Here is a 27,166-nt window from a genome sequence, read left to right on the forward strand (position 1 = left end):
GATAATTTCCATCCCAGGATACTAAAGGAAGTGACATGTAAGATTACTAGTCCAATAACAAGAATTTTTAAATAAATCTATTTGTGGGTAGTCCCATATTATGGGAGAATAGCTAATGCTGTACAATATTTAAGAAAGGGGGGAACTGTGATCCAAGGAAAAAAAGTGATCCTGAATTACAGACCATTAGTTAAATCTCAGTAGTATGCAAAGCTTTAGAACAAAATTTGAAGGAAATAATTAAACTCTTGGAGGTAAATGGAAAAGGGGATGTAGTGCATCATATGTTTACCTTCATGCCAGACTAAGCCTATACCCTTCTTTGAGAAGATAACATTTTTTAGATAAGGGAAATGCAGTAGATCTAATATACTTGGTCTTCTGTAAAGCATTTGACATGGTATCACATTGAAAATTAGTTAAATTAGAGAAGATGAAGTACAAGAATTATATGGTAAGGAACCGGCTAAAGAGGATAAGGCAACAGGCTGTGCTGAAAGGTGGAACTATCGGACTACAGAGAAGGTCTTAGGACCGATTTATTCACTATTTTTATTAATGACCTTTGCACAAAAAGAGTAGGAGTACGCTAATAAAATTTTCTAATGATTATAGCTGTTAAGCGATTAAAAAATTAATTGCGATTAATTGCGCTGTTAAACAATAGAATACTTAATATTTAAATAGTTTGGATGTTTTCTACATTTTCAAATATATTGATTTCAATTACAACACAGAATACAAAGTGTACAGTGCTCACTATTTTTTATTACAAATATTTGCACAGTAAAAAAAGATATCCCATTTTTCAATTCACCTAATACAAGTATTGTAGTGCAATCTCTATCATGAAAGTTGAACTTACAAATATAGAATTATGAACAAAAAATAACTGTATTCAAAAACAAAACAATGTAAAACTTCAGAGCCTACAAGTCCACTCAGCCCTAGTTCTTGTTCAGCCAATCACTTAGACAAACAACTTTGTTTACATTTGCAGACCATAATGCTGCCCACTTCTTGTTTACAATGTCACCTGGAAGTGAGAACAGGTGTCTGCATGGCACTGTTGTAGCCAGCGTCGCATGTTCATTTTCATCATCTGAGTCAGAAGCCACCAACAGAAGGTTGATTTTCTTTTTTGGTGGTTTGAGTTCTGTAATTTTCACATTGGAGTGTTGCTCTTTTAAGACTTTTTAAAGCATGAGCCACACCTTATCCCTCTCAGATTTTGGAAGGCACTTCGGATTCTTAAACCTTGGGTCAAATGCTGTAGCTATCTTTAAAAATCTCACATTGGTACCTTCTTTGAGTTTTGTCAAATCTGCAGCAAAAGTGTTCTTAAAACAAACAGTATGTGCTGAGTCATCCTCCGAGACTAATACAACATGAAATATATGGCAGAATGCGGGTAAAACAGAGCCAGAGACATACAGTTCTCCAAGAAGTTCAATCACAAATTTAATTACCGCATTATTTTTTTTAACTAGTGTCATCAGCATGGAATGGTGGCTGAAGCATGAAGGGGCATACGAATGTTTAGTACATTTGGCACGTAAATACCTTGCAATGCTAGCTACAAAAGTGCCATGCAGTTGAATGCCTGTTCTCACTTTCAGGTGACACTGTAAATAAGAAGCAGGCAGCATTAGCTCCCGTAAATATAAACAAAATCGTTAGTCTTAGCAATTGGCTGAACAAGAAGTAGGACTGAGTGGACATGTAGACTCTAAAGTTTTACACTGTTTTGTTTTTGAGTGCAGTTATGTAACCAAAAAAAATCTACCATTTTAAAGTTTCACTTTCATGATAAAGAGATTGCACTCCAATACTTAAAAAGAAAAGAAGTACTTGCAGCACCTTAGAGACTAACCAATTTATTTGAGCATAAGCTTTCGTGAGCTACAGCTCACTTCATCGGATGCATACTGTGGGAAGTGTAGAAGATCTTTTTATACACACAAAGCATGAAAAAATACCTCCCCCCACCCCACTCTCCTGCTGGTAATAGCTCATCTAAAGTGATCACTCTCCTTACAATGTGTATGAAACATTGTACACATTGTAAGGAGAATGATCACTTTAGATAAGCTATTACCAGCAGGAGAGTGGGGTGGGGGGAGGTATTTTTTCATGCTTTGTGTGTATAAAAAGATCTTCTACACTTTCCACAGTATGCATCCGATGAAGTGAGCTGTAGCTCACAAAAGCTTATGCTCAAATAAATTGATTAGTCTCTAAGGTGCTGCAAGTACTCCTTTTCTTTTTGCGAATACAGATTAACACGGCTGTTACTCTGACTCCAATACTTGTATGAGGTGAATCGAAAATAGTATTTCTTTCATCATTTTTACAGTGCAAATATTTGTAATAAAAATATAAAATAAGCACTGTACACTTTGTATTCTGTGTTGTAATTGAAATCAATGTATATTAAAATGTAGAAACATCCAAAAATATTTAATAACTTTCAATTGGTAATCTATTGTTTAACAAAGTGTTTAAAACTGCGATTAATCATGATTAATTTTTTTTGAGTTAATCGTGGGAGTTAACTGGAATAAATCGACAGCCATACTAATGATGCAAAGTTGGAAGGTATTGTTAATACAGAGGAGAATCAGAAGATTATGTAGGAAAAAGTACGTGATCTTGAAGTAACAGAAATGGGATGAAATTTAACAGTACAAAGGGCAAGGCAACGTACTTAGGGTCAAATAATAAAAATTTCTGCTATAAGCTAAGGGCTCATTTGCTGGAAATGACACAAGATGAGAGACCTGCATGTGCTGGTTGATCACAAGATGACTAGCTCTTCAGTATGATGCAGCTGCAAAAAAGGCAAATGTGATGCAAGGATGCATCAGGCTATGCATTTACAGTAGAGATAGAGAAGTATTAATGCCATTGTACAAGGCACTGGTAAGGCCTCATTTGTAATACTGTGTAAAATTCTGGTCACCCATATTAAAGAAAAATTAATTCAAACTGGAACATGCGCAGAGAATAGCTACTAGGATGATCAGGGGAATAGAGGGCCTATCTTATGAGAGGAGACTGGAAGAACAGGTTAGCCTCCCAATAGGAGTTGTGGGAGCAAATACGTAATTAGTTTTAAGAGAGAGCTGGACAAATTTATGGATGGAAGTATATGAAAGAGTTGGTTGTGAAGAGAGAGGTTTGGGCTCAGCAGCCCTATGGGGGCCTTCCGGTTTATGTCTTGTGTTCCTAAATCTCATGCTTCAGGGTGTCAGCCAGTCACAAAGGGATTTTTTCCCCCCTCTCTATGTATTTTTTTTTTTTTTTGGTCTCCTTCCTCTGAAGCATCAAGGATGGCCGCAGCTGGAGTTGGACAATGGATGGGTGGGCTGATCCTCTGAGTATTCTCTCTCTCTCTCTCTCAGGTGCTTGGATGGCTGGTTCTGCTCATATGCTCAGGGTGTAACTGACTGCCATAGATGAGGTTGGGAAGGCATTTCCCCCCAAACTCAGGGCTTTTTTCAACTTCCTTTTCTGCATAGGCTGCATGCCACTTGCCTAGATCATCTGGACACATCTCAATTCTGTAACATTGCAGGGGTATTGGTTGCATTGGTTGTATTGGTATTGCATTGCATTGGTTGTATTGGTGCAACTTGGTCCAGCTATTCTCTGCTTGTGGCATATAGCAGTTTAGTCTCCCTGTGAGCTGTAATACTTTGGTCTAATATTGGTTGTTGGATTAATATGTGGATTTTGAATGGTGCTGGTGGCCTGTGATATACAGGTGGTCAGACTGCATGATCTGATGCTCCCTTCATGCCTTATTTTATGATGCTATGGAAATATAGTGAAAGTCACAAGACAACATGGGCCAACAAGGGCACAGGCCAATTTGGGAGCACAGCTACTGCCTTTTTAGAAAAAACGAGGAGTCCTTGTAGCACCTTAGAGACTAACAAATTTATTTTGGCATAAGCTCAAATAAATTCCCAAATAAATCTGTTAGTCTCTAAAGTGCCACAAGGACTCCTCATTTTTTCTGATACAAACTAACATGGCTACCACTCTGAAACCTGCCCTTTTAGAGTTTTAATTTACAAACTTTGGGTACGTTCTTAATGGCCATTGGTCTCCAGTCTGCCTGCTCCAATTGGCTAGCATAATGATGACAGAACTAGAATGGATGCAGAAGCAAATTCCATATTCGTATTATTTACATTAACACCCCCATATAGCCAAACCACCGCTCATCCCAAATCGCATTTGTGTATCAGTTATCCCTCGTCAGTTTCAGAAATACTGAATCCTACAAATTCTTGCATTTTATACACTTAATGGCTTATAAGGTGAAAAATTATAGGAGATGTAGTTTCTAGACAATGATTGTATTGATCATGAGTAAAGTAGTCAGGATTGTAGGAGGTATAAATAGACTGTACCACCTTTAAAAAAGGCTGTGCCTTAGTTCTCAGATCAGTCATTTCTGAAAAGGCCATGCAAGAAAATGCAGCTTTAATAAACTAACCCGAGGATGCTTTTTGTTTCTGAAGTAATAGCTTGTATACTGCGCTGAATAAACTCAGTTGAAGGGTGAAGTTTTTATTTCTCTAAGATTCAGTTTATTACTAAGTGAAAATGAAGCACCCTCAAGTTATTATACTGAAGTTTTTTTACTTTTATTGATACTTTGAGAGATTACAAAATCAAAATAGACTTCAAACTGCTGAAAGGTCTGTTCAGTTATTTAAAAAAATTTCAAGCATTTCCTCTGTTTTCTTCCTCCTCACCCTCTTCAGTTAGTGAAGTGTGCAGGAATGAGCACAAGACAGAATCGGGAAAGTCCTGAGCTCCAATCCTGACTTCCCCACTAGCTGTGTGGCCTTGATCAAATCACCATCAACTTTGTCTCCACAGGTGAATATTATCCCCTTTTACATATTAACTTCACGGGCTTGTGAGGATTAGTCAGTCTGTATATTGTCTTGATACCAAATATATAAAATATTAAGTATTATATCCTCTCTATCCCTCACCCTCCATGATTTTTTCCCAGGTTAAAAAGTCTTGTCCCCAGTGTAAATTCAGAAACGTTTTTCATGTGGTGTTTCAAAACTGAATTGGGTTGGTGGTGGTTAGAATTCTCCTGAAGCAAACAAATAATGTAGACAAATATACGACTAATTTTTCTGTGATTCTTATTTTCTAAAAATATATATCCTATTGAATTATGTCCAGGTCAGCTTACAGCAGCACTAGGCCACATGGGAAACTGCACAGATGTTGCGTGCCTCCAAAACATGTATAGGTGCTCTTTTTGAACACCTCAGCCAACTGCCTAAATTACCCCTTATGTCCTTGTGATGAAGTGGGATATATTTGTATCAAATTATAGACTCTATTTCGTATTATGCGTTTAACTTGTATTCTACACTTACCCAAGGCAAGTCTACTGAATTGCATTCCAAAAAGTAGCCCTGCCCAGGAGATGTTTGCACCACCTCATTGAAAGACTATCACTGAAAAGTCATCAAGCTACTGGATTTGATGGTCTCTAAGCTGCTGGCAACTCCCATGGAACAATGTTTTTTCACAGAGGGCGCCCACAGGGGATGCATACACAATTGAGGCAGAGGGTTGGAGAGTTCCAGTAGAGTACATGGCAAGAAGACAGGCTATTTAAGGCCAGAGGTAGTGGGAGCAACCATCGCCACCTATAAGGACTTGCCGAAGAGAGGGCAAGAGGGGCTCTGTTCAGCCTGAGCAGTGACCAACCTCTGACTCACGAAAGGGAAAGCTCAGACATGGGGAGGGTGTGCCTTGGTACTTTTTGTTGTTTTCAGAAATCTGTAACTTTAGTACTTTAAAGAGTAGAGTTTCTGTGCTAAAGAAATACCTTTGCTAAACCTACAATCCTTGCTTTCCTGCTATATTGTCCCTAAAGGGGTTAGTTAAAGCAGAAGCCCAGTTGTCCACAGCCTAGGTAGAGCTTTGGAAAGCATATGTAAGCAACTGGGTGCTATGGAGATATAAAGCACAGGTTTCAAGGTCTGGGGAGTCTGTATAAAAGAGTCTCCCATGCCAATGAAGGACTCTGACAAGAGGTCTCGAAGTATGCTTGTCAGATCCAGAGCTAAAACAGTGACTAGACTCTGCCAAGACCCAGGGGACATAAGATGCATGTGGGACCCAGCAGTTGGGTACATTTGCAACAGACTGGTGTCCATACAGAGAGGATACTGGGCCAGGTTTTAATAGTCCTAAAGTCAGATCTTTTTGAAAGCAGGAGGCAGAAACTCCTAAATAAAAAAAAACACTTAAAAAAACACAAAGAAAGACTGACCTATAATAAATTACATAACCCTCCAGAGTCTATATGGAGCAGGACTGGTAAGTGATAAACCAATGATATATTGTAAATTTGCTTTATATTCATGTGCATATTTCATACGGTGTTCCAGGTATATTCATATTTATTTTTGTACACCTGTATTTTAAACTTGACGTTTTCCACTGTAAATTTATTCTTGCAACTTCACAGCAAGATGTTAAATTATGCAATACATTTTCAAAGAACAAGAACTGCAGGTAAGTAATCTGCTTTCTCCAAAAGATGTTCATCCCACTAAACTCTCCCTCTTGGAAACCCAAAGGCTTGAGGACTGTCTCCAAACTAAAACAAGGACTAATATGGAAATATGAAAACAGAAACAATGGATTTAAAATAGGGAAGGAAGGTACCTTCCAACAATGAGAAATTGAGGGTTAAATGCCAGAGACGGTCCCAGAATGAGAGGAAAGAGATATTTCCAAACAAAAAATACCTACTGCAGGGAGGGGGGAACAAAGTTTAAGCACCCTTAAATGGGGAACAGGCTCTGTAACACAGATAATCCAGTAACGGATTCCTGCTCAGATGACAACTTTGGGTAACAATGCTTCATAAAGGCGGTGGCTTTGCAAGTAACCTAGGCACAAACACATTTTAGGCTGGCAGCTGAAGCAGCTCAGTCCTGAAGAGAGTCTTGACATAACCTTCAAGCTTCTGTGGCTGTAGCATGGAGAACAATAGGCACTCTTAGTGGAGGATTACTAAAGTTGCTACCAGTTATCAAGGGCCGTAATGGCTCTGAGTTGGGAAGCTGAATCGTGCTTTCCTGATGAACAGAGCATGACATTTCAAAGAAATCAGTGGCTCCCTCAATGTACTAATTTTCTTTGAATGCATGTGTTGCCTGGGCGCTGTGTGGAATTTCTAGTACAGCCTAGTGACAGTGAAACGCAGGACTCTGATGTGGAAGTATTGCTGTAGATATAGCCCCTCTTTAGACCTGCAAAGAAGGAACTGATGCCAATGCAGAGTCTTTGCATTAAATATGGGTGTTTGATTCAGAGGCCGTGGCCAGAGTGTTGAGCTATGTGTTGGATTTACTTGCATTTTTGGAAGAGACTGGGGTGGCTATTGGCCACTCTCAGGATTGAAGGCACACGGCGACATCTGAAAGCAGATGATACGATGTAAGCCCACCCAGTCCTTGACCAGACAAGTACTAGTCATGCCTCTCTGTAAGGGACATATACTTGGGTGTATTTTTGGAAGCTGCTGGAGTCTTCCTCCCTCCCTTCTTTCGCAAGTGATAATATGACAGAAATGCAGCATCAAAGAGATGACTATGCACTAAGCACAACCACAAGAAAAGTAGTGATGGAAACAGGAGGGCTCAAAACCCCTAGCGTTTCAAAGTCTTGACACTGAAAAGAATAAGCAGAGAGAGAGGGGGGGCCACAGAAATGAAATGTCTCATCAACACACCCGGACACCTGTCTTGAAAGATGGCGAGAGGCATCAGTGGAGATCTGATGTAGTGTGAGAATCAGGACAACAGCCTGGAGATATTGATGAGGCAGGCAATAAGATCTTGCTGCATCAATGGAAACCCCCCCCCCCCCCCCCACAAATTAAGCTGGAACAAGCTTTGAAAGCGAGACTAATCAAAGGAGGAAATTAGAAAGGGATATTGTGTGAATCTAGTAAGGGGGCGGAAAGGATGAGGCAACTCAGCTAAGATAGCAGGGACAAACCAGGCACTTGAATGAGGTCTGTGAAAAGCACATTTATGACAAAAACTTGACAAATATGAGTCAATGAAGTATGGAGCTAGAAGTGGGAATCCAATGAAACCGAAACATTTGGATAAATAAAAGTTATTATGGGGACAAGAGCCCTGTTTCACTGGAGAAAGGGGAGGAGGAAATGCAAGGGAAGAGACACAAAAATGTTTCGTTTTTTTTTTTTAAATGTCAATTCTTGATGTTTGGCAGTCACATGAAGAGGCGAAAATATCAAACATATAAAATGTACATTTTCCGGGTTTAGCTGAAGTGAATTAAAAGCATTTGGCTATCCATGATGCTGGCACATAGCTTTAACAGTCTAGGATCTGAGTAGAGAAATCACAGTAAACTAAAGTAAATCAATCTGCATATTCACAGTGCAGTTAGCAAAACTGAAAAGTGATTATGACAATCTCTGCATTCTAACTGGCTGACAGACTTTACTAGCTGGAGTACATGGATTGAACACTGTAGTTATTGTTCTAACCGTACAATGATTATGCAGATCAGACATCCAGAATCAGAGTGCCAGGAACTGCATAACTAAAACAAAATGTACCATTTTGTGTATTAAGAGCAACTGTCTGGCAGACTGCAGAAATTCTGCAGTCGGTGATGAATAACCATATGGTTATTCAGTTATGCAGTTCCAGGTTCTTCATTTCTGCAAGTGTAATATCCATATTCATTGTATACTTTTGCTCAAAAATATGCAGATCCTCAAAATCTGAGTGTCTAACAATCATTTTTAGCCGAAGTGCAGGGATCTGAATAATCAGAGTGATTCCAATCACTGTCTCATTAACTCATGTAACAAAATTCTTTCAGTCTGTGTGTAAAACAAACATGGCACCCTCAGATTCTCATTCCTTTCAGCTCCAAATTCTAAAAGGAAAAAAATCACAGAAAAAAACAAAAATGGGGCTGTCAAACTGTTGAAAGGAAAACAGTTTTGACTCATTTCTCTTCCTACGCTTGATAGGTATTTTACAGCAGCTGAGCATCTTGCAGTCTTGAATGCATTTATCCTGACAATATGAAGCAGAGGGACTGTCCAACATGACATAGGAAGTCTGTGGCAGAGAAGGAATTGAATTTAAACCTAACTCCTAGACTATTGCCCTAACACTGAGTCATCCTTCCTCTAACTTCTTTTGGACCATCTCTCTTCATATGTCAGTTAGGCTCTTATATCTACAATATTTGTGTGTTTCTTTTTGTATTCTGGAGTTTTTCTTCCCAACTGTAGGAGAATTTAAAGAAACCTTGCTGAGAAGTGCCTTGCTGACCTGTAGAAAAGGAAGGTCCAAAAGAATTTATTTCCTTCTCAGTAGTTTTATAGCCTTTTTTCAAATCTCTTTTTCGTTTTGAAGTATGAATGAGCATTTCTGCATAACTTGAGCACGCTTCCAGTTAACCTGAAAATAATCAGGGCCAATAAAGTCAGCAGCCCTGGATTCTACTCAGCTCTTATAAACAGGGAACACATCTAATTATAATTATAATGCTGCTTTGGAAATTAGCTAACTTGCAAGTTGCAATAATCAATATGGAAAACAAGCACAAACTACATTATACAAGTTTCCATACCAGGTCAAGGATCGTTCTCTCTATTCTGCAACCCACTTCCAACAATATACAAAACCTGATGTTTTCTATTTTGCTAAGTATCTGACTAATCAAGTTGTTTTCAAATGTGTGCTATGAGATGTTAAAACTCTAGGAGTATAATTAGGGCCCTACCAAATTCATGGTCCATTTTGGTCAGTTTCATGGTTATAGGATTTAAAAAATCATAAATTTCATGACTTCAGCTATTTAAATCTGAAATTTCACAGCATTGTAACGGTAGGGGTCCTGACCCCAAAAGGAGTTGCGGGGGGGGGGGGGGGGGCGGAGAGGGGGAAGGTTATTGGCAGGAAGGAGGGTTGTGGTACTGCTACTGTTATTTCTGCACTGTTGCTGGTGGGGGAGGGGCAGCTAGGTTATGGGCGGGGAGGGGGGTTGTGGTACTGCTATTGTTACTTCTGCACTGTTGCTGCCTTCAGAGCTGGGTGGTTGCTGAGCGGCAGCTGCTGGCCAGGAGCCCAGCTCTGAAGGCAGAGTCACCATCAGCAGCAGTGCAGAAGGAAGGATGGCATGCTATGGTATTGCCACCCTTACTTCTGTGCTGCTGCTGGTGGGTTACTGCCTTCACAGCTTGGCCCCTGGCCAACAGCCGCTTCTCTTCGGCTGCCCAACTCTGAAGGCAGTGCAGAAATAAGGGTAGCAATATTGCAACCTCCCCCCCTTAAAATAACCTTGTGACCCCCGTGCAACTCCCTTTTGGGTCAGGCCCTCCAATCTGAGGAACACTGGTATCTTCCAGTGAAATCTATATAGTATAGGGTAAAAACACCCAAAAGACCAGATTTCACAGTCAGTGACACGTTTTTCATGGCTGTGAATTTGGTAGGGCCTTAAGTATAATTTAGAGAAACATAGTGGGTGAGAGAACACCTTTTATGGGACCACCTGTTGGGTGAAGGAGAAACTTTTGAGCTCAATAGAGCTCTTCTTCAGGAGTATAATTTGACATGCCATTAGGTCTAAATGCAGGGTTGTAAGTTTCAGATACTGTATTATGCTACCATCTGCTGGCTGGTACGAAATGAAACTTCTAAAAAAATGTTATTTCAGTGAGAATTATATTTCTAGACTAAGAACCAAATACTACTCTTTTGGAGAAAAATACTAAATTGGACATAGGTCTTGTAGAGACAAGGTGGGACAGGTATTTTTTATTGGACCAACTTCTGCTGGTGAGAGAGACAAGCTTTTGAGCTACACAGAGGTAAAGATATTACCTCACTCATTTTGTCTCTCTAATATCCTGGGACCCAACTCACCTACAACAACAGTGCACAGGTTTTGCAAGGAGACAGCCAAATGATTTTCTTGTTTGTTTTAAATGTACACTTAAAGGTTTATTTATTTTTGCAAAAAGCTGCTGTTGCATTTAGCTCAGAGGAGCGTTAAACATAATACACAAAACCCATCTAATTATTGCTTACTATACTTACATTCGGCTAGTTTCAATGTTTTCAGAGTGAGGTTCTCCTGGTGATCTGCAAGATGCAGAAAAGAAATGTTAAGAATCATTCTTTATTCTAAGAGACTAAAACATGCTGGAGAGGAAAATCAGAAAAGGAAATGTTATCTATATTGCTAGGTCTATAATGTTTATATTACTGTTAAACAGTATAAACAAGCAAATGAAATATGACTTGCTTATTCATTTTTATTAGTTTAGTTAAACTCTGGGGGAAAACATGGCTTATGTAAATATGTAATGACAAAGGCTGAGAATAAGATTAAGACAGGAACGATTCTCTAGTGAGAAAGGCAATGTTTTCAAAGCTCATAGGATAGGAAAGTATAAGAGATTTTTGTTGGTCATTTTCCCTTCCAGGTTTCACAGTCAACTATGGGCCAAATCGTCACAGCAAGTTCTGTATTAGTAAGTTGCACTGAAGTTCCTTTATCACCACAAAAACAGCTCTGTGCCAAATGGACTGATCTTGCACATGGTTGAGCCTTGTGTGGCGAGAGAGACAGAAAAGTTCAACAGAAACAAAGTGTGAAACACCCAACACCTGAAGTAGCTGAGAATAGATTCTAGTCACCTCTCCCTCACAATGCTGTGTCCACAATGCTGCAGCCCTAGGCTTGCTGTAATCCCGCAGAGCTGTTGGTGGTGAGAGACTGGGGCGGTGTGTGTGGGAGGGGCAGGGGGGCTGGGTTACATGTATTTTTCTGCTCTTCCTTCCCAGCTTAAATAGATTGATGTTTCGGAAGGTGAACATTCCCAGCATGCCCCCCACATGTCATCACCCTCTTCTTAGTTATAGTGAAGCCAGCCCAGCCCATTCAGGTCACTTCCACCCCAGTGGGAGTAAGGGAGAAACTGCCTCAGCTAAAATCATTCTCCAGTACCAAAATCATTGTGTCAGCTATGAGAATTATCAACTCTCACAGCTGCTCCTGGGAGGGTGAGAATCAGCCTTTTCCAGATGAGAAGATGACTCTGTGATTGCATTATATAGCCTAGCAGCCATATGATTTAGTCCTAAATGCTTAGCTAATTCTCATTACAATGTTCCTGAGTAACTGAGATTTTTTTTTTTGAAGAAAAGTTTTAACATGAAACACACAAGTGAATTTTTAGTTACAAAAATAGTTTATATTTGAATAGTGTGCAAGCTCACCTAAAACTATAAAAAATGATAAAGCAAATGAAATATAAGAAATAAATATGTACTGCCAAATCACTCTACTGCAAATACAAGTATCAGCCCTTATGTACCACAATGATGTGCCACATTACAGAAAACTTAAGGAAAAAAAACTGTCAGCCCATCCAGTTGCTCTAATTTTTTTTTAATGTATTTACAAATGATTTTAATAATTTTATAATACTGTTTTATATAGCTTTAATTCTGCGTTTAATGTACTTGCATTGTACACATATAGCTAAAGATAAACCAAATGTTTCCATATTGATTTTTATTCTGTAAGCAACTTTTGATACTATTAACTATGCTTTAATGTCTCCTCTGGGGATAAAGCTTGCTCTTCCACCCCTAAATTTTCTTACACAGAGCATAGGGATCATTCTCATTACCCCTCATATTCAATATGAAGGAAAAGCCAGTGGAGAGGATTACAAGGCATAATGGATTGCAGCTTAATTCAGTGTAGATGATAACTAACTTTGCCTCCTTTTTGTCAAACCCAGATCTGTGGAGTGTCCGTCTCCTAGCATCTGACTGAAATCAGAACCTGCATGAAAGCCACTGACTAAAACTCAGTCCAAACAAGACACAAGCGAACCTGACTGGGAGAACTGCAGCATCAAGAGGAATGGGCAGAGATTGTTTGATCTTTTCCAATAGAAAAGTTGGATGTTTTACATTAATACAATTTTATAGCCCCACAGCCTGATCCTCGTGAGCCTGAGTCAGCTGACCTCAGCTCTGAGACTAAGTGCTGCAGGTTTTTATAGCAATGTAGCCATACCTTAAGATGCTCTGTATGACCTTTCCACTCTGAAGTGGATCTTAATATAGTTGCTTGAGCCTTAGTTATTTCTAAGTCTTTACCAGAATAACACCTCTATACTTTTAATAGCTATATTATATGGCTACCTATAGTCATTCCACATGTAACTGAAAGTGGACTCTTTGAAGCAGACAATTTCTGGTAGCCTGCCTAACTGAGAGGTAGTTTCTTCACTCATGCTCCATCATTTCAACTAAGGTACTCTCTTGCTGTCTTGCTCCTGGAGACCGTTTCCGGTATAAGGACTGTTCTCAGCTGCAGGCCCTTACTCCCTGGCAGTCTTATTTTCTTATTAGATTTCATTTATACTTTACCGTATATCTTGGTGGATTTCTGTACTTCACTTATTTCCATCAACCTATTACTTATTATTTGTATCACAGTAGTGCCTAGGAAGCCCCACTCTGCTAGACACTGAACTCACAATGAAAACATGGTCCCTGCCCAAATTGTATTGCAGACGTTTCAAAGTAACTTAAGTAAGTATTTTGTATTTTTAAAAAACTTACTGTATTACTTGGGTGCTATACAGTGATAGATGGTGCAAAAATACTGAAATATTCTGAAACTCTTTAATTTCAGAGCTTTTTTCTTTTTTAAAAAACTGATATTAATACACAGTCCTAAATGTACTCTGACCAGGTAACCATATAACTAAATTTATAATTATGCTGAAGCTGTAATTTTAATATTCAGAACCATTGGAAAGAATGGACAATGTGCACGTTTACTTTCCTCTACCTCAATATCTTCTCCCTTTAAGTCATTTGTTATCACCAGCTGATTTTTAACATTTTAAGTCTGCTACTGTTCAATTTTGCTTGCTATGGGGGTCAATTTCCCTCTATTCATTTAAAAAGAAGACTAGCAAAATGACTTCTGCCCAGCAATGAGACAAATACAACTTTCTAGTCTCCTACTCCCAATGAACAAGCAAGTTTCCTTTGTAACATCGAACCTCCAGCAGCTGTCTAGAAAAGAGTCTCAAGATCTTTTCTGAATGTCACCTTAAAAGCTGCAATATTAAACTGTCAATATCCATGTGCTAGCTGACTTAAATTGAAATTACACACACTACACTATAGTGAGCCAGTTCCATTCACTTCTACATTTTCATAAACTAATGGGAAGGCAAAAAATAGTTGCTGGTATTAGGGGAATTGAAGATCAGCAGCAGCAGTTTCCAACAACATAATGCAGCAACACATTCAAAGTGAGAAGGGAAACAGAAGAAAGCAGAGACACCAGGAAAACAACAGCAACAAAAATAAAATAAAAGGAAACAGGTACCAGTCTTTGGCACCAATTTGCTGTAGAGTATATCCAGTATATCCCTATAATCTATATTCATCCCATCTGGTCTTCCAAAAGGTGACATCACTAGAGAGTAGGCACCCAACCCCAAGCTGTCCTACAGGCTGACCAGTTTATTTATTTTTAAAGTAATAGAGACCTTTATGGTTATGGAAAAATCAAGCAACTTCAGAATAAGCACAAGAGCTCACAGAATCGTTTCGGTAGATACAAAGTGCAAAATCCCTATAAGTATTTTTTCCTAGGTTTCCAGCGGTACTGTTTACAATATGATTTAGTTAATTATTATTTTTCTCATTAAACATCAGAGATTAAAAAGGACAGGACATGTTTTTAAAAAATAAAAGATGTAAGAATCATGTCAAGTTTAAAAAACTTCAAGCGAAGCTTATAACACTAATTAAAACAGTGTGGGAATTCAATCATTACAGGACTGGAAGTTCACGAATTTGATGAGCAGCTATTTATTAATATCAAAAAATTAACAAAATATAGTACTACTTTTCTAAAAATGTAAAATACTGAAGACAATTACATTATACTTAAACATGCTGAAATGTTTTCTTTCAACACCATTTGTTTAAAAATCTGAACAGAAGAGTTAAGTTACTTTACAATAACAGTTTTAACAAGACCCCAAATGCTCTTACAACTTTCAGTCTTGTATTAGATTGCAGAAACAGTGATCACAAGACACCAACTAATCTGAATACTGCAGCATGAGCTAGCAAATTCAAATGATGGCTCACTTCCAACAACACTGGGAGCAACTTCTCCATTCTGCAAGCCACTCCTTTTACCTCCACTGTAACTCCCTAGGAGAGAAAAGTAAAGGTATGCAAGTCTACTGAATTTCAGTATCATCAAGTTTCCTGGACTAATGTTTTTAGCAAATACTCACTACTTAAATGCATATTTTAATAAGAGGCTGGCAAGATATTTTTCATTATTTTTTATACTGTTATAACAGTAGTTGGAGGCTTGAAATTGTGATCTGCTTCTTACCAATGCTTTTCTTAGATCTTTGGCATACAGTGGTTTGCTGTTGAAGGGTAAACATGAGTCCTAGGATGCTGACATTTCAGGCAGCATAGGGGAGAATTACATGGACTTTCATATTAACACAAGAAAAAGTATAGGTCAAATGTTAGGTCTCGACTAACCATCACACTGTCCTTTCAAAGGCTACTTGTATTCCATTTATACAATTACCTTCAAGTCATATGAATCAACTATTCTTTAAATTAAGTATTACACTAATGATAATATTTAGTTAATTCACAAAAATACCATTAAATCTTTTTATGTTTACCTTTTACAAGTTGTGGCCATTCGGTGACATCGGGGTGATCACAGTTTTGAGTCACTGATTAAAAACAGGTTGTCACACCAGTCATTAAGTTGGACTAAGCCTAGGCTTAACAACTCTAAATAAATAAAAACAGTTAAAAGTCCTTAAAAGTTAACATTTCCAGCCAGTACACTGAATAAACATAACACAAAGATAAAATAATTACAGATGCTAAAAAATAGTTTTAGCTGATAAACTTAATGCTATGCTGCCAAAAAGAATTATAGGGCCATTCAAGACCAGCTATGATTTCTACTTTAATTCACTATAACAGATGGTACTGGTCCATATAAATGAACTTTAATACTAACCCTGAAGTTTTTTAGCTCAGTAAAAACACACACACAAACCTCACTGACCAATGGAAGATACTTCATTTCAATATAAGGAACATTCAAAGATTTGGAAACATTACATAAACATGAATTACAGTTCAGTTCTCAGTATAATACTATATTTGATACTATGTTTCCTTAATATAACTCAATTTTAATTTGTTTCCAGAAAGATTGTTGGGTTTCCAGGAACTTCCATATAGCTTATTTTTTGCTATGTGTTTCATCTAAAAATAAGCAGAATGATCGAAGTCCATGCATGAAACTGGTCGGATATTTGACAGGAGCAATAAACTTTACAGTGTTTGGACATCTCGTTAGAGTGTCAGCCCCATTTATAGTACAGATTGTGTAGTCTTCTCCTTACATTTAAAAAACAATTATTTTACCTGTCAATTTTTTCCTGTGATGTGTCTCCAGTGGCATAAATTGTAGGGTTGGTCCTCTACTCTGTCAGGCAGGTGGCAGCCAATGATAACTCAGCAATACTCGTGCCCAAAGCGCCCTTGGACCACCCCAGCTGATTACTTCCATGTCTGAAAAGGAACCAGTTAGTCTCTTACCTATTTCTATTATCTGTCCTAAACTAAAATTAATGGTTAAAAAAACAATCCTCAACACTTAAAATCACCCCATTCTCTCCTCCTCCATCCCACTCCCACACTCCTAGCAGGACTGGATGGGAGTATAGTATAGAAAAAAATGTGGATCCTATATCCTGTGATGGAGTCAGCTCACAAAAAGCAATTAAAAAGCAGAAATTTATCTAAGTTGATCTCTTAGTGCAGAAGGATTAATTCAAGACAAGCACTGCCTTTTGTTTAAACATGTGTATATGCTACTTATACACTTAGTGAGTGAAAAAAAAATTGATTTTAGTTTCTTCTAAAAATAGTGATCAGTTAACAGTCAGTGGACACAAGTCCAGGACTGTGCAATAGCTAGGAAGTTTCCTTCAGTGAGCTCTCTCTCTGACCGATACAGACCTTAAGGCTCTAACTAGCATTATCTTCACACACACATATGAACAAAGGTACATGGCCTACTGAGGTAAAAAAAAGGCTCCAGCATTCTGCAGCTGACTACCACATCTGCTAATGGCCAAATCACACAATTATTTGGTGAATAATCAGGGAGTGCATTGAAGGCTTGATACATGTCACCCAGCGAAGCCCCCTACTTTCAGCTGAACAGGTCACAAGAACCCTTGCAGAAGGGATCTAATGTTGACAAGTATTAGCAACAGTCACTAATTCTCTTCGCTGAAGTATACCACAGCTCATTATGATCCTTAAAGGATTCAAACTTTTTGAAGTTTCCCAGCTCTGCCACTGACTCACTAGGACAAGTCATTTCACTATTGGGCTTCAAATTCTCCACCTGTAAAACGCAGTAATGATACTTACTACCTTTGTAATGCAGTTTGAGATCAACAGATGAGAAGGGCAAAGTGCAAATATTACTAATACCAATATCAAAATAGTGAAATGACATTTCCTTTGTACATTGAGGGTTGAATGAAAGGGAAATAGGAAAGGTGACTGGAAATATGAAAAAAAAAAATCTATTCTGGAACTGCAGAAAGGGTTATTATCCCTCTTCTTCTGGCAAACCTAATGGCCACAAAGAGGAGAAATCTAAAACAATCTAGATTACTGGCTGCAACACCTCTGAAAGCATCTGAGTGAGGAAGGAATGTTAAAAAGTAACCTTATCAAAATCAAATTAAGGCTCAAGGTAACTGGGGACCTAATGGTAGAAAACAGGGGGATCTAAATGCAAATAACCATTTCCAGGAAGCTGGCACTAGGTTCAAAAGCTCAAAATAGACTGCCACATTTCCCTAAGATCATCAATGGCAGAGACATAAATCCTTAAGGTAGTGGTTCTAAAACTATTGTCCATGGATCATTAGTGGTCCATGGAATGAAATATCTGTGATCCAAGCAAGCGATGGTGATGCAAAACAGGATGAAAAGTTTATAGTATTCCTTTAGGGCATGATGACCTTTAGACCGGTCTTGTGCCATTTTCTATCTTCTCAATTTGTTTTAGAGAAGAAAAGGAGCCCTAATTGGAAGCAATGTAATTTCCTTTTTCCTTCTTGGGAAAGCAGCAGGAATTGCATGTTTTTATTCAGTTTTGCATGGGTGCAGTGAAGCAGGTTTGTAAGGATGCATTTAGAAATGAAAAATAAATCCATGAATAACTGAATTCTAGCCCCTTCTCTTAAGCCTAATTGGAGTGCCTATAGATAGAGAAGAATGGAACCTAATTTGGCTACACCCAATATCGTTATTTTGGATAAACTGTGTGACATGAGCCATGCTACAAATTTGAGGCATCTGGAACAGGAATGGACTTCTTACTTAATTGAAAAAGCTATCTGATTGGGGTCAAAGGAAAGTAAAGGAAAGGGGAGGTTTTTCCCCTGCAATATTCAGATGGTCTAACACCACTCACCATTTTCACAATAATTGGGCTTTTTTCCTTCCTTTTAAAGTGGTGAGGTGGACAGGATGCCAAAAAAACATTCTTGGGGATGATAAATGCACACTGTGAGCTCCTCTCCTCAGTTACCCTGATGAAGATTTATGGATTTAGAGGCCCCTCCCTTCAACTATTTTGGCCAAGTATTTTGGTGCCCAGCAGATGGAAGTGTGTGTTACACAGCAGATTTCATTCTGCTCATCTGAAGAGAACAGATTCCTGAAAAGACTATGGCTTTGCCATAGTACTACATATAGGTCACCATTGACATGGGTTCAATTCTGAATAGTATGTGTTTATAGGGACATACTTGAGCTACTCATCATAGTGCTAGCTGAACAGCTATGAGCCCCAATACTTTTCTGTGCACACTCTTCACCTTCTATAGTTGAAGAGTTTATTCTGAGAGGGTCTCTATGTGTGCCCTGAGGATTCTGTCAGGCTTATGTCTGCAGCTCGTTAGTGTCTAGCTCCTGGAGAATGGTGCTTGCTTTTGTGCATTGCTTGTTCAGCCACCAAGGCTTTCCCCAGAAAAGGGACTGAGTTTTGCTTCCGGATTCTCCATACAGCTTTACCTACTAGAAGATGATGTAAAGTGGTCTCAGTCAGGACTGGGCCTAAGGAATAAGGGCTGACAAACTACAGGTTGTGAGACTTTCTTGTTGGTGAAATTTGCTTCTTTAAAACCCTAATTAGAAATGACAGTTTGACCATTCTATCTGTTAGAAAAAACTTTCCTTTCTGGAGTATTTTTACTATTGCCTCCAAACATGGTAGAGGCCCATGAGAAAGAAATTATGTATGTTTGCTGCCAGGGTCAAAATATGGACAAGATGAACCAATTGCCTAAACAGAGAACTGTCAAAAAAATCTTCTGGAGAGCAGTGAAGACAGCCACCTGATTTTTGTAAAGCTGCTTGGAACAGTGCCTGGCCCAAGTGAGAAAGAAATTAACTAGATAAACTGTAGCATAATTGGTCTTAAAAGTACTTTTACACTTGACCTCTCAGAGTTTATGCTCCATTCTATTTTCCTCACTAGGATTTGACTTCCAGTTTTTAAAGGATGCCTTTTTGGATGTAACTGCCTCTTTTACTCTGCTGTTTAGCCATGTTAGTATTTTTGGGTCCTCTTACTGTCTTTTTTTTGGGGGAGGTGGGGGTGGGAGGGGGAGTGCATTTAGTTTGAACCTCTATTACGATGTTTTTAAATAGTTTCCATGCAGCTTGTAGGCATGTCACTCTTGTGACTATTCCTTTGAATTTCCATTTAACAAGCTTCCTCATTTTTATGTAATACCCCTTTTGAAAGTTAACTACTACTGTTGTGGGTTTCTTTGATATTTTTTCCCCTACAAGGTTGTTAAATTTAATTACATTATAGTTGCTATTACTGAACGATTCAGCTATATTCACCTCATGGATCAGATACAGAGTCCCATTTAAGACTCAGAAATTGCCTCTACCTTTGTGGGTTCCAGGAACTAGCTGCTGCAAGAATCAGTCATTAATAGTGTCTAAAAATTTCCTCTCTGCATCCCATCCTGAGGTGACATGTACCCAATCAGTATGGAAATAGTCAAAATCCCCCATTATTATTGGATTTTCTGTCTTTATAGCTTCTTTAATCTCTCTGAGCATTTCACAATCAATCAAAACCATCCTGGTCAGGTGATCAGTAGCATAGTCCTACTGGTATACTTCTATTATTCAAGTATGGAATTTCTATTCATAGAGATTCTGTGGTAGTTTGATTCATTTAAGATTTTTTACTAAATTTGACTATCCTTTTTTCACATATAGTTCCACTCCCACTCCAGTAGGACTTACTCTCATTCCTGTGTGTTTTGTACTCTGGTATTATCCTATCCCATTGGTTATAATTGTTCCACCAACTTTCGTGAGGTCAGTTATATCAATATCCTCATTTAATAGCAGGTGCTCAAGTTCACCCATCTTAGTATTTAGACTTCTTGCATTTGTATACAAGCACATATAAAATTTTTCAATATTTAGTTGTCTGCCTTCATGTGATGTGATTAAATGGGACTCGTTTGACCGTTTCTCTTCAGTTCCTATCTGTACTTTATCAACTTCTATCCTCTCCTCTTCATTAGGATATAGAGTATCCCCTTTAATAAATCCTCTCCTAAGGGATGTCTCTATCTGAACCATGTGTCCCTCCGTACCTGTCTGCTTTCCCCATGCCCTTAGTTTAAAAATACCCTTATGACCTTTTTAATTTTACATGCCAGCAGTCTGGTTCTGTTTTGGTTTAGGTGGAGCCCATCCTTCCTGTATAGGCTCCTCCTCCTCTCAAAACATTCCCAATAAACCTAAATCCCTCCCCCTAACACGACCATCTCATCCACGCATTGAGACTCTGTTGTTCTGCCTAACTGTCCCTGCACATGGAACTGGAAGCATTTCAGAAAATGCTACCAGGGAGGTTCCGGACTTTAATCTTTTACCTAGCAGCCTAAATTTGGCCTCAAGGACCTCTATCCTACCTTTCCTTACGTCATGGGTACCTACGTTTACCACGACCACTGGCTCTTCCCCAGCACTGCACATAAGTCTATCTACATGTTTTGAGAGATCTGCAACCTTTACACCCAGCAGGGAATTCACTATGTGGTTCTATCTGTCATCACAAACCCAACTATCTATATTTCCACTGATCAAATCCCCCAATACTATTACCTGGCTCTTCCTTGTGACTGGGGTTCCCTTTCCAAGAAGTGGTCTCCTCAGTGCGAGAGGATACCACCTGGAAGGAGGGTCCCAACTATGGAATTGTTTTTCTCCCCTCCAGCTTGATATTCTCCTTTGAGTCTTTCATCCTCCTCGACAACACAGAGGCTGATGGACCGGCGGTGACATCGCGCTACTGTGTCCCTGAAAGTTTCATCTGTGTACTTCTGTCTCCCTTCACTCCTCCAGTTCAGCTATTGCAATCTCAAGAGCCCATATTAGTCTCTGAGGGCCATGAGTTGCTTGCAACAACTGCACACGCATGCCTTATGCCTACAAAGAAGCTAATCGTATGTGGTGCATTCAGTGCAATAAACTTGATAGCCCTGTTCTGCCACTGGACTTCAGCATGCATTATTTTTACTCTTGTAGAGGTTTTTGTTTGTTTGTTCTTTTCTGGGGGAGAGGAGGGGTGTTATTTGCCGAAGTTTAGAGTAAGGCGTATCTGGCTCTCACACACCACCACAAAACTCCTGTTTGCTTCTCCTGTTCGGTAGCTCCCTCTGGTTGCTCAGGAGCTGGCTTTTTAAACTCGTTTTCCATGAGATAGCCACGGTCCTTTGACAAGGGATCCTAAAAGCAAAAGGGATAGCGTAGAGGAACAAGAGAGAAGCAATCATAGAGCCCTGTGAATGTGTTCCAGCAAAGAGGAGTGTGGAGAAAGAGAAACCACCAAAGGACGGAGTAAAGCTAGAGAGATGGTACTTCTACAAAATTCAGTGATGGACAGGATGAGGTCAATATAGTTGAACTGCTCATTAATAGTGACCATAACGTAATTAAATTTAACATCCTTGTGGGAGGGAAAATGCTAAAGAAGCTCACTCCAGTGGTATTTAACTTCAGAAAGAGGAACCACACAAAAATGAGGAAGCTAGTTAAATGGAAATTATAAGTTACAGTCGCAAGAGCGACATGCCTGCAAAATGCAAGGAAACTATTTAAAAACACCATAATAGAGGCTCAAACTAAACGTATAACCCAAATTAAAAAAACATAGCAAGAGGATCAAAAAAGTGCCACTATGGCAAACAACAATGATAAAGTAAAAGAAGCTGTAAGAGGTAAAAAGGCATCCTTTAAAAATTGGAAGTCAAATGCTAGTGAGGAAAATAGAAAGGAGCAGAAAATCTGGCTTGTCAAGTGTAAAAATATAATTAGGCAGGCCAAAAAAGAATTTGAAGAGCAACTAGCAAAAGACTAAAAAAAGAACAGCAATAAATAAGTCAATAAAAAAATTAAGTACATTAGAAGCAGGAAACCTGCTAATTAGTGGGGCCACTGGACCATCGAGGTGCTAAAGGAGCATTCAAGGAAAACAAGGCCATTTCAGAAAAGCTAAATAAATTCTTTGCATCAGTCTTCATTCCACTGGACATGAGGGAGATTCCTACACCTGAGCTACCTTTTTTAGGTGACAAATCTGAGGAACTCTCTCAGATTTAGGTGTCAGTAGAGGAGGTTTTGGAACAAACTTATAAATTAAACAATAAGAAGTCACCAGGACCATATGGTTTCAACCAAGAGTTCTGCAAGAACTCAAATATGAAACTGCAGAACTACTAACTATGGTACGTTTTCTATTGCTTAAATCAGCCTCTATACCAGATGATTGGAAGGTAGCTAATATACAGTCCACCTGTGGAACTCATTGCCAGGAGATGTTGTGAAGGTCAAAATTATAACTGGGTTCAAGAAAGAATTAGATAAGTTCATGGAGGATAGGTCCATCAGCGGCTATTAGCCAAGATGATCAGGGATGCAATCACATGCTCTGTGTCCCCCTAAACCTCTGACTGCCAGAAGCTAGGCTTGGTCAATAAGGGACAGATAACTGCCATGTTCTGTTCATTCCCTCTGAAGAATCTGGCTCTGGCCTCTGTCAAAAGACAGGACACTGGGCTAGATGAACCACTGGTCTGACCCCGGGTGGCCATTCTTATGCTCTTTTGCCTGCATCTGCTATCTCTAGCCTTAGGACTCATTTATTTCTCTACATGAGGTATGTCCAGCCTTGCATTTCAGACTCTTTCCTAGGTTTTCTTTTGGATAGGTTGCTCTTACCTTAGGTTCAGCATGAACAAAAGCCATTTATTTTTCCTCCTATACACTGTCCACTACCTCTGTTCATTACTGTCAACATGAGTCTCCATCATAAAGTGATAAAATCTGGAAGTCATTTGAACTCCATCTCTCACTTGGGTCATAACCAAATCTTGCTCCATCTTTCTCCCCATCATAAAAAAGAATCCATTCCTTTTCGTCTTTTGCAATGGCAAAATAACTTGTTTACATCTCAATCACCTCCACCACTGTAAATTCCTTCCAGTCTTTGATACCCACAGCTGCTGCTGAAACTACCTTCCATATCAGCTGTTAGACCACATCACCCCCTTTTAAATTCTTCTAATGGCTCCCTCTTGCCCTATGTATCAAATTTAAAGTTCCTGTCCTTGCAACAAAGATAGTACACAGTTCCACTTCAGCCTTCACGTTTGACCTTTTGTTCCATCAAGCCTCTTCTCCACCTGTGATCCCCTCTTAGTTTCCTTCTCACACTCCTATCTTCTTTCTTGTTGCTTCTTATGCAGATTACCTTCCCAGTGTCTGTTCACCAATCCTCACCATCCCCTGACAGCTCTTAACAAAAAAACAAAAAAACAAAAACTTCCCCCATATTACCTACAGGATGTGATTGTGCTTGCTCTCTCTCTCACACCCTCCCCGCCGTCACTTACTGGAACTACTAAGATGGGCAGATACTAAAATGGAATAACCATTTGATTATGTTCCTGTAATCATCATCCTTCTTGGTGTTCCCCACACCTAAAATTAGATTGCAAGTTCTAAAATGGGGTAAGGAATGTGCCCTTATTTTATAAAGTGCCTAATTTGTCTAGTACACATTCAGGGACTATGTTAAAAAAACCCAACCATGACAAATAGTTACATCATTCAGAGCAGAGTGGCCAGTAGGAGAAAAGTCAGCATAAAAGTAGTGGCCTAGATTTCAACAGGAGCTGTTACCATCCACAAAATTTTTTGCAACTGAGGAGCAATTTTTTGGAGAACAAGAAGCAGGTGGGTGGTCTCAGAGGTGCTGTGGGCACAAAAATGACTGAGCAGTCACTAGCTGCTACCTGCTTGACAGAGCAGAGGACCAATTTCTAAAGTCTCCCAAGAACAACTGTATTATGAAAAGGAAACATCACAGCTCTTGCAAAGAGTTACATCCGTCACGAAAGCAAAATCTATAGCTAAGGTTGTAACTCAATTTTCATTATAAAGCTCACCCCCCCAACAGTTTTACGTTGTTCGTAACTCTTTAAAAACCTCTTTCCTTCTGGGCCAATACTTTAGCACAACAAACTTTTTGGGGGGGGTTGCTTTTTAAAAAACAAAAAAACTCCCCCCGATGCGTTCAGCAGTTCTTTAATTAGGAACACCACCTCTTCCCACATTTAAACTGTTCCAAAAAACATTCTGTATACTATTCAAAAGTGGCTGAAGTTTAAAACTTAAGCATTCCAATTCCATAACGTTAGTCTTTATTAATGGACAGTCACTCAGTAAACTAGAAAAAAATGTAACAATGATTAAAAACATCACTTTGGGCATGTGCAGTTCTAAAAGGTTTTCAGTCAATTACTGGTCACTACGCTCGGAAATTTTAGAATTCTGCAGCTATATTTTTTTGTATCTCCACAAAAGGACACTTGAAAACCTAGCTAGTTATGCAACTGTTTTGAACACTAGGGTTTTTCTTCTCTTACCCATATTTTTACTCCATAAAGTTTAAAGGTTGCAAGATATTTTAAAAGTTTAAAAATTAAAACATTAATTTTGCTACACTGCACATGTGTAATATTTTCAGTTCTAGCTCACACTGTTAAAAGTATCAACAAAAGAGAGACAGTGTGCACTACAACCACTTTAACATTACTATTAGAACCTTAATTTCTGCATTTTCTGATATTTCAATTTCTAAACTGAAAGCTATGTTAATATCAGCTTTTGCACTGAATGCTGTCCTACCTCTTAGTTTGTACTTTGAAATTAGCAACTGAAGTTTCAAACTTCTAGAAATTTTGCAAATGTGTTCAGCAGTTAGATCAAAATTAAAAGTGGTCTCAATTCTGATTCAATCCACGTAAGTACAAATATATAGTAACAGTAGTACGTTAGGTTTGTGAAACAACTTTAAAGGGGGCTCATCCAGGCTACATCATTTTGTGCTTCATTTACTGAATCCCTGAACGTCAAGTGACTGCCAACTGTCAGAACTGCGTATCATAAGGGAAGAGATATTACAACTTAAATGTTTGAAAATAAAAGAATATGTCTCAGTACTTCCCCTGAATGGAGTTTTTGTTATCATTCTCATTTTTATAGGCAAGTTTTGTTAAAGAGACAGTTGGCAACAAGTTGCACGTACAACACATGAAAATACAGTAGACATACCATATTTTTCCACAGCTTCAGAAGTTTGTCCTTGCAAATTATGAAATGGATTTCCACTGTTTCTGAACCTACAATACAAAACATCACATTTCAGTTTTTGCACTGACGAACAAGTTCAACCAACGTGGAACAAAACAAAGCAGCCTCGAAAAACTAGTGTCATTTACTGGATGAACGTTCTCAAACAAAAAACATGTTATGTGCACAAAAACAAACAGAGTGTAATTCACAAACAAGATACAATGTTTACAAACACATATGCAGCATTAAGGAAAACTGTGAAAAATCAAAACAAAAAAATGCCTTTTTCTGTTCTCCTTGAGGATGTAAAAAGACTTTCCCAAGAGACCCACATAATCTAATATAAATATCCATTTCCCTCTCTTTGATGTAGGATCTTGGGAAAGCCTTTGGAGAGACTGAGATGTATAACTGCAAAAAAAATTTAAGGCTGCCGTTACACATCATAAAGCAGCAGAAAAGAAGAAAAAAATCACATTTTTTTGGTGTTTTTGCTGAACATTTAATCTTTGAATGTTATAATGAATTCCTTTTTATGGAGTTGTAACTATCAGTAGAATCAAGCATAAAACTGACAACAAAATCTGCCTTAGCATACTACCTTATTTTATTCTATTTTATTTTTGTGGCAATTAAACTACTCATTTAGAAATTTACTTTTGAGGGAATAGGTGACAAAAAAAAATGTATCATATATACTTGTTCAAAAGCCGAATTTTTTTTTAGTAAAAAAGGGAAGCATCAGAGAAGGGGGTCGGCTTATGAACAGGTATAGAGAGGGAGAGGTGGGACACAGTCCCTCCCCCCAACAGAGGGAGCAAGGAGAGGCAGCAAAGCCAGAAGGGAAGAAGCGGGGCCAGAGTCGCTTCGCTTCTGGCCACGCTGCTCTCCCCCGAGCCTCCGAAGCAGCTGTGCTGCCTGGCCCGGCCTGCCGGAGTAGGCTGCTGCTGCGCCGCCCGGCCCTCCCCAGATAAGGTGGGAAGGGATGGGATGGGGAGAGTGTGGGGTCACGTGGGGGGTGGTCACAGGGGTTACTCCCCTGATCCCCAGCTTCTCCCCCGCAAAATATGTCCCCACCAGTTGCTGTCCTGGCCCTTCAGGGTAAGCAGCTAGCATGCCAGGACACTTTGTTTACTTAGGTTTACCTCTGTGCCTGCGGATGCTCGAGGTAAACAAACCATCTCGGCTCGCCAACGGCTCATCCTTACGGCCCGGGAGCCAAAATTTGCTGACCCCTGAATTATAGG

At 39.0% G+C, this 27,166-nt stretch overlaps 1 protein-coding gene across 6 annotated transcripts in view; it reads right to left on the reverse strand.

Annotated features, from left to right (window-relative positions):
• UBE3A (ubiquitin protein ligase E3A) overlaps positions 1–27,166 on the reverse strand; it is a 93,567-nt gene that overhangs the window by 44,449 nt on the left and 21,952 nt on the right. For 2 of the 6 annotated variants that reach the window (XM_073353058.1, XM_073353018.1), the window contains exons 2-5: positions 25,899–25,966; positions 16,584–16,730; positions 15,821–15,935; positions 11,157–11,201 (exon numbers count right to left, since the gene is read on the reverse strand). In XM_073353058.1, the coding sequence (XP_073209159.1) occupies positions 11,157–11,201; positions 15,821–15,840 (65 nt within the window). In that variant the 5' untranslated portion in view covers positions 15,841–15,935; positions 16,584–16,730; positions 25,899–25,966. Of the gene's footprint in view, positions 1–11,156; positions 11,202–15,257; positions 15,324–15,820; positions 15,936–16,583; positions 16,731–25,898; positions 25,967–27,166 lie in introns of those variants that run through there. The other 4 variants (XM_073353069.1, XM_073353037.1, XM_073353027.1 and 1 more) reach the window with 4 other exon arrangements.

Source organism: Lepidochelys kempii, chromosome 1 (genome assembly GCF_965140265.1).
Source record: "Lepidochelys kempii isolate rLepKem1 chromosome 1, rLepKem1.hap2, whole genome shotgun sequence".
NCBI lineage: Eukaryota > Metazoa > Chordata > Testudines > Cheloniidae > Lepidochelys > Lepidochelys kempii.